Source organism: Drosophila tropicalis, unplaced genomic scaffold, assembly GCF_018151085.1.
Source record: "Drosophila tropicalis isolate 14030-0801.00 unplaced genomic scaffold, ASM1815108v1 contig_443, whole genome shotgun sequence".
NCBI lineage: Eukaryota > Metazoa > Arthropoda > Insecta > Diptera > Drosophilidae > Drosophila > Drosophila tropicalis.
Window position 1 is genome coordinate 5687104 of NW_027172907.1, and position 6925 is coordinate 5694028.

At 39.0% G+C, this 6925-nt stretch overlaps 1 protein-coding gene across 15 annotated transcripts in view; it reads right to left on the reverse strand.

Annotated features, from left to right (window-relative positions):
• LOC137574258 (glucose transporter type 1-like) overlaps positions 1-3526 on the reverse strand; it is a 34657-nt gene extending 31131 nt beyond the window's left edge. For all 15 annotated transcript variants that reach the window (XR_011031963.1, XM_068286470.1, XM_068286458.1 and 12 more), the window contains exon 1: positions 3208-3526. Coding sequence is in view for 14 of the 15 variants with exons in the window: in XM_068286467.1 (XP_068142568.1) it covers positions 3208-3228 (21 nt within the window). In the remaining variant the exon portion in view is untranslated. The remainder of the gene's footprint in view (positions 1-3207) is intronic.
• Positions 3527-6925: the final 3399 nt, after the last annotated feature.

Genomic DNA, 6925 nt, shown 5'->3' on the forward strand with positions numbered 1-6925 from the left:
TGCCCTTTTGTTGGTTTTTAATAATTGAATATTATGCAATCAATGTGGGCGCACATATTTCATGGCATACTTCTAGGCTTATTATCATAAAATTTTGACGAGGTCTCACTCAAGAGTTATGAGTTATTGACATATGACATCAACTAAATATCACTTGAATTATAATACGAAATATTAATATAAAGTTTTTAATATTTTGCTTGCGGAATTTTCATACCAAAAGGGGGTTGAAAGGTTTTTGAATTTCCACACAATTCAAATTAACGCCTAAAAGTGGGCAAAGGAATCTTATTTTATTATCCCTTCGTCAATCGTCTTGCAGCCCACAGTGCAATCAATTGTAAAGGGGGAGAAGGTGGCTACATACATAAATAAGGCTACATTTCGTAATGCAATGCTATTAAAGTTTAGCATAGTTAATTGATTCGCCGTATGAGTTTTAATCGAAAAAGACTTAATCTCCTTTCCTCAAGGATAATGCACAATGCACATTTATTATTAATAATGTCATGCAGAGCATTTAGACGTTACAAAGTAACTGCATTTATCCAAAAGGATGCCCAAAAATGACAAGTTTGAATTTTTCAAATGATTTTCTAGTAAAAGTTATGTCTGCTTTTATTATTATTTTTGGCTTTGGCTTTTGCTTTGTTTTTTAATCATCATTGTAGAAAAGTTTAAAGACCAAATCAAATTAGCCACTGCAAATTGAAAGTTTATTTATTCATGAGGGCTAGTGAACGGGGCTGAAGTTAGTGGGGGACGTGGAGGCGGTTAGGAATAGCAAACTGGAGGCTAGAATTTATCCTAGACATCTTTTTGCCTCTTTTTGCTACTTTCGATGTAATATTAATTTAAAATTCAATTAACAGCAGAGACAAAACAATGCAAATGTCGAGTGATTGAGTGAGAGAAGTTTTCGTAGAGTGTTTTCTCAGAATTCACAACTTTCTCACTCTCTCGCTCTGTGTCTGTCTGTCTGTCTCATCTGCTGTGTTTGTTGGTGTCTCTGTCGTTTTAGAAGAAGTTTTAGTTGCACATTCAATATGCATGTGGCAAGGAAGTTGAGTTGAATTGATGAAAAGGCTCTTTTGTCTTAAACGTTTTGTCAGCTAAGAAATGCTTGATTAAATGAATAAAAGCCCTCAAACACACTGAATTTGGCAGAGAGAGAGATAGAGAGAGAGAGAGAGGAAAGAGGAGAGTGTTAAACCACCTGAAACCACACACACACACACACACACAAAGTGCTTTATACTTGTTGTTTTGTTCATTAATAGGCTTTTGTCTTTGTTAACCACAAAAATTATTGCTGCTCAAATGCACTTGAATGAGGCATTGTGTAATTTATGCTGCAACCGCAAAATTCTTGATTATTGCATTTATGGTAGTACTATAGTAACAATAGATATGTACCTCTCAGTCTCTGTCTCTGTCCCTGTCACACACACACACACTCATCCTCCTTCCCCTTTGACCATCTCTTTGTGTACACATATATGTATGATTTTCTATGATATTACAAATTTAATGCAGTTACAAGTTTATTTAACTTGAAATTCACTAGTACGTGGCAAGAAGCTAAAGCTACCAAATGAAAAAGCTATGAAAGAGACAGAAAGGGCGACAGGGAGAGAGAGAGTAAGGAAGAGCTATGTAAGCATGTGTCGTCTATGCGACACTCTCGACAATCACCACTCAAAATAGAAGAGACCAAGCAGACATAGAGTAGAGCCAACAACACTAACAATAGATTGAGATACGGATGCACAGTGGCACGAAAATGCGTCACAAATTTGACGATGATGATGATTAACTGTCAAGTCATGTCACAAAAAGGAAATGGAAAGGATACGGTAAAGAAAGAGACAACAAAAGTACGAAAATTGCATCCAGTTGTACCCCATGAAATGCATTTTCCAAGCATTTTCTGCTCAAAATGGAAATCAAAAACTTTGTTAAAAAACTTTCATCTTTAGTTAAATAGATCGAATATTTCAACAGATGTCACATAGAATAATGGTTAGATAAGATCAAGTTTGAATGAGTTTAATTTTTGGATCAGAATTTTCCAATTGAATTGAGATTTGATTTGTCGTTTTTTCCATAGTATTTAAGAGATAGAGTTTCTTTCTTCGCAAGTGCTTCGATTTTTTGATTCCTTTTTGTTGTTGACTGTTTGGCGTATTTACTTTTCGAGCCATTTTAATCACAAGTTGAACCACTGTGTGTAACCATGGCAAATACACGGCTAACTGGTAAAAGCAGAAGGCTCAGTTTAGTTTGGTTTGGCTTGTCGTCGTCGTCGTCGTCATCGTGGTACTGGTGGTCCTGGGCCGTGGTCCTGGTTCTAGTTCTGATGCTTGATGCTCACTGTTTGATTTTCGCTTTGCCCATTTGCCTCCATCTCGCAATCCTCTCAAATGTATTGACAGTGCGGGCAGATCTCCTCACACTCTCCGCTTTAAGCCCTCTTCGATTGTTGTTGCTTTTGGTGTTGTTATAGATATTTGGCAAAAAGTTTACACGTATTATGGCATGTGTTTATTTGTCAACATGATGATGGCACATAAACGTACACAACACATAACTAACACACACAAACACAGCATCAGTTCAAGCACTCACTCAATTCGGCAATTTTGCTCAACATTTTGATATTAACATTATGGTGTTGAACACACGGCGTATGATTAATATGTGGCTGTCAGCAATGCGGATGTCAAAAAACGGCAAGAAAAAAGGAATTGCTGCATGATGGGTAGAAATAAAATATACACCAGAAAAGGAAAAAAAAAACAAGCAAACTGCATGTGCAATACATCAATCTGCAAAAGTTGTTAACGATGTCGTTGCCATTGGTGCTCTTGTTGTTGTTGTTTTGTATTTCGACAATCTTGGTATCGCTTCATTTGGCACTTTAACCATAACGTCCTGACATTTTTCACATTATTAAAATCACTTGACACGAACGAACGAAACGGGAACGGGCGGCCTGTCAGTCATAAAAATTGTCAAAAAAGAAAAGTGCAAGAGTTGAATGCCCACATATATAGAGATATTACCCCCACCGCATCGATAAACTTTTCAGCCATAAACGTTAACTATAATTTTTATGAATTTGCAAAGAAATTTGTGGGCTATATATATAAATCATTATCATAGGATATGGTATGTACTATAAGTAGGCTGGTTTTGGGTACTCACCGGTGCACATAGGAAAGCCATTTCGCTTTGCCCCAAACAAGAAAACAAAAGAATAAGTTAACCGGGAATCAGGTCCTTTTTCTTGTGCTTTTCACTCTGCTTCTTTTTGCCTCTCAGGTATGCTGACGGATCCTTGTGCTGTTATGCCAAAGTCAAAGTCAAATCCAATTTGTGTCTAATGTGTCGTCTTAGCTGCATGAGCTGCTCACCGTAAAGCCCAAAAAACTCAACACAATAACAAAAACAAAAAAACCGGAACCGAAACAAAAAGAAAAAGAAGAGAAATGGAAATGCAGAAAGTGCAATGCGGGGCAGTTCTTCGCTTCTCTTCTTCTTAGTTTCGTTTTGTGGGACGGGGGGCAGGGGAGCAGGGGAAGATTGGGATAGGGGCGCCACAGACAGCAGCTGCTCCTTCCTCTTTTGCTGCTGTTTCTCCTTCAGCTGCCGTTCTTCCCTTCTTTTATTCCTTTTTATGCTTTTTTCGTGTAGTGTATATATTTTATTCTTTGTTGTCCTTTTTCTTTTTTGGTAGGTTGCCTTTCTCTGGCAGTTGGCAAATGATAAAAACTGGCAACGCACTGCTAGAAAATATGCATTTTTAATGCCATAAATTAGTTTTGCCGTTTGCCGTTTGCACTAGGAACAGAATCAGTTGGTTTAGTCTACTGTAGTTAAAGTGAGAGACGGAAAACGACCGAATATGCGAAAGGAGCTGCAAAAGAAAAGAGAGATAGAGCTTCAGTTAGTTAGTGGGAGTGGCAAGTGTATAAACATAAAACCAACTAGCTAGTCACCAGCTGAGCAACGCAGCAACTGGCCAGCTGAGTGTCCAAAGCTGTTTAAGGTTTTTGCATTAAAACTAAGTGAAAATGCGTTGCAAACTGCGTTATGCACTATTTCAGACAGTTTTTTCTGTCCAGTTTCAGTTTTCGTTTTGTATTATTTAACTAATTGCCTGCAACCATTAGGTAAATGTTGAGCTAAGCTAAAGCTAGCTAAATCAGAGTTTAATTAAAAAATTTTACATCTAATGAGTTTCTGTCTGGCATAACTTCAATCAAGCAAAGAGAAAGAGAGGGAGAGAGAGAAAAAACTAAATTGTTTCCCCTTTCAAATGAAAACAAATCTATGCTAAACTAAAAGTTGGTCAACTTTCCGCTTAACTGACTGATTAGTTCTCTTTAGTAAAATAAGATAAAGTTAATAACAGGTAATTAGAAACTAAATGGTTAGTTTAAAATGAAAAAGCATTTCATCTTTGAATCTAAAATGAACAAGACAAATCCGAATCAATTTCTAGTTTCTAATTAGATTGGACTTATGAAATATCTTGTTCTAGATATAATAATATTTGCATGTAGTATTTGTTTGGCATTTTAACTGAATAGAGTGAGAGAGAGGGAGAGAACAAAATAGAATAATGCTTTGCCCTTTAGTTTATAGTATGCATAAATTCTATAGTTGGCCCATCAATAACGTCCCCAATCCACTTTCAGCTGCAATTCTGCAATCATAAAAATTGCATAGAAAACTATTCCAAAAACTTTTGCCACCCATTTCCTCAAGCTGCTGCCGCTGCCGCTGCTATCTGCTGTCTGCCGTCTGGTGAGAAAGAGGCAAAGAAAAGCAAAGAAATGTTGAAGCCGAAAGACTTTCGTTTTGGCTTTAGCTATGGCAATGGCTTTGGCTTGGCCAACTGCACAAAATGGCGCTTAAAAATTCATGAGTGTGAAAAGCCACAGAACGATGGGGAGTGGAAAAGTTGCAAGCAGCAGCATCAACTTTTCGGCAGGCAAACAAAAATCATAACCAAGAGTAGAGACTGCCGATGGGAGTCAGGAGACAGAAGCCAGAAGCCTGAAGCTTCAAGCTTGGAGCTAGGAGGTAGGAGCTAGAAGCCAACAGTCAGGCAAAAGGATTTTGTGTGCGAATGAATGTTTATTGAAAGACAACGTCACGAAACAAAACTGAATAAAACACAAAAAGCTCGCGACCAGAAAACCTCAAAAAGGCAATGGTAAATGTCATCAGGAAGAGTCAGAAAGGTGGTGAATAGAGAAAGAGAGAGACTGAGTCGGGGGAGGTGTGTGTGAGGGAGTGAGATATAAACTGTCCTGGGGAAACTGAGAGATGTGAGTTTTCCTAATGCTCATATGCATAGACAGAGAAAATTGGCTAAATGGAAAATTTTGCTTCTTGTGGTAGGAAGGAGGTTTGGAAAAATAATTTATGATATTATAGCAAAAACTTTCAGCAAAATGAAAAATGCATTTTGCTCAGCTGAGAATTGAGAGTTGAGGATTTGTTGCAAAAATGAAATCACTTAAACATATGTTTTAAGTAGGCTTTACTGTACTCTATTCCACATCTCCCGTGTCCTGCTGCTGATGCCGTCATTGTCGCTCGACAACAAAACAAACTGCAGCCGTGCAAGAAAACAACTGCAGAATACGAGTGGAAAACATGGTTTAACCCAAAAAGTAAGGGAACGGTCGGTTCATGAATGAAGGGTGGGAGAGTGGTTGCCAGGGGAGGGTAGCACATTGGTAAAAGGGTAAGCTAACGTTGGTGGGTTGCGGGCTTTGCGGGTGGTTGGTGGAAAGGGCAGACTTTTGCTTTTCATTCATACGAAATTACCTGCGGCCAAGAGAGAGAAGCTTAATGCCAGTTGGACTGCAAAATCCACTTAGGAAGTTGATATAATCAGAGCAGCAGAAGCAGAAGCAGCAGCAGCAGCACAAGCAGGAGCAGGAATACCAGCACCAGCAACTGAAGCCGGAGGAGGCAGCCACAGCTCCTCACTCTTTGTTGTTCCATGTGAATGTGAATGTGAATGTGTGCTGGATGGATTCATTAAAACGAATTGCTGTGAGTTTTACGGCCTGCTGCCAGTTGGGCCAAACTATAGGCCAAGTCTATGACTGTATATGTTGTTTTTGTTTTGTGTTTTTTTTCGGGTTTTGTTTTGGGACTCATTGACAGGCAAAGAGAGAGAATAAGAGACACAGAGAGTGAGTGAGTGAGTGAGTGAGAGATGGATAGATTGTGCTTGGGTTCTGTTTGCACCGCAAAGTATGCCATGGTTGCTAGTTGGGTGAAGGCGAAACTGGGGGGCTAAATGAAATTTCGGTTTCGGTTTGGTCGAAAATGCATTAAAACTGCAAATTAACTGGAGAATTGTGCTGCTGCTGCATTTGCTTCGGCTATGATCCTCCACACACACACACACACATCCTCTCCTGCTCCTGCTTCTGTTCTTCCCCATGCTACTGTTGCTCCTCTTGCCTAATTAGAGAAAGAGTTTTTGCACATTGCCATTTCCATTTTAGTTCTTCCTATGCCTAAGCTTAGAGAGCTCGTGAGAGTCTGTGTTGCGGTTTGTTAATTATTTATATTTTACATTTAAATGCCTAGCTTAGCAGCTTAGTGCAATGAGCAAAGGGATGAAAGGAAATGAGGTGGGTGGTGCAGAGTATTGGAGATGGTTGGTGGTGCTATAACGTTAAGTTGCCACGGCCTTTCAAGTGGGCCAGAGTCAGGGCAACACTTCCGCATCGAGAGAAAAATAAAAAAAAAGGCATAAAGCATACATTTTCTCCCCATACACACTCCAACACTCACACACACACCTACACACTCACACAGAGAGAAAGAGGCAGGCTCACATTCATGGGCATATTGTGCTTACGCATACATTTGCTTAGAGACAAACAAAACC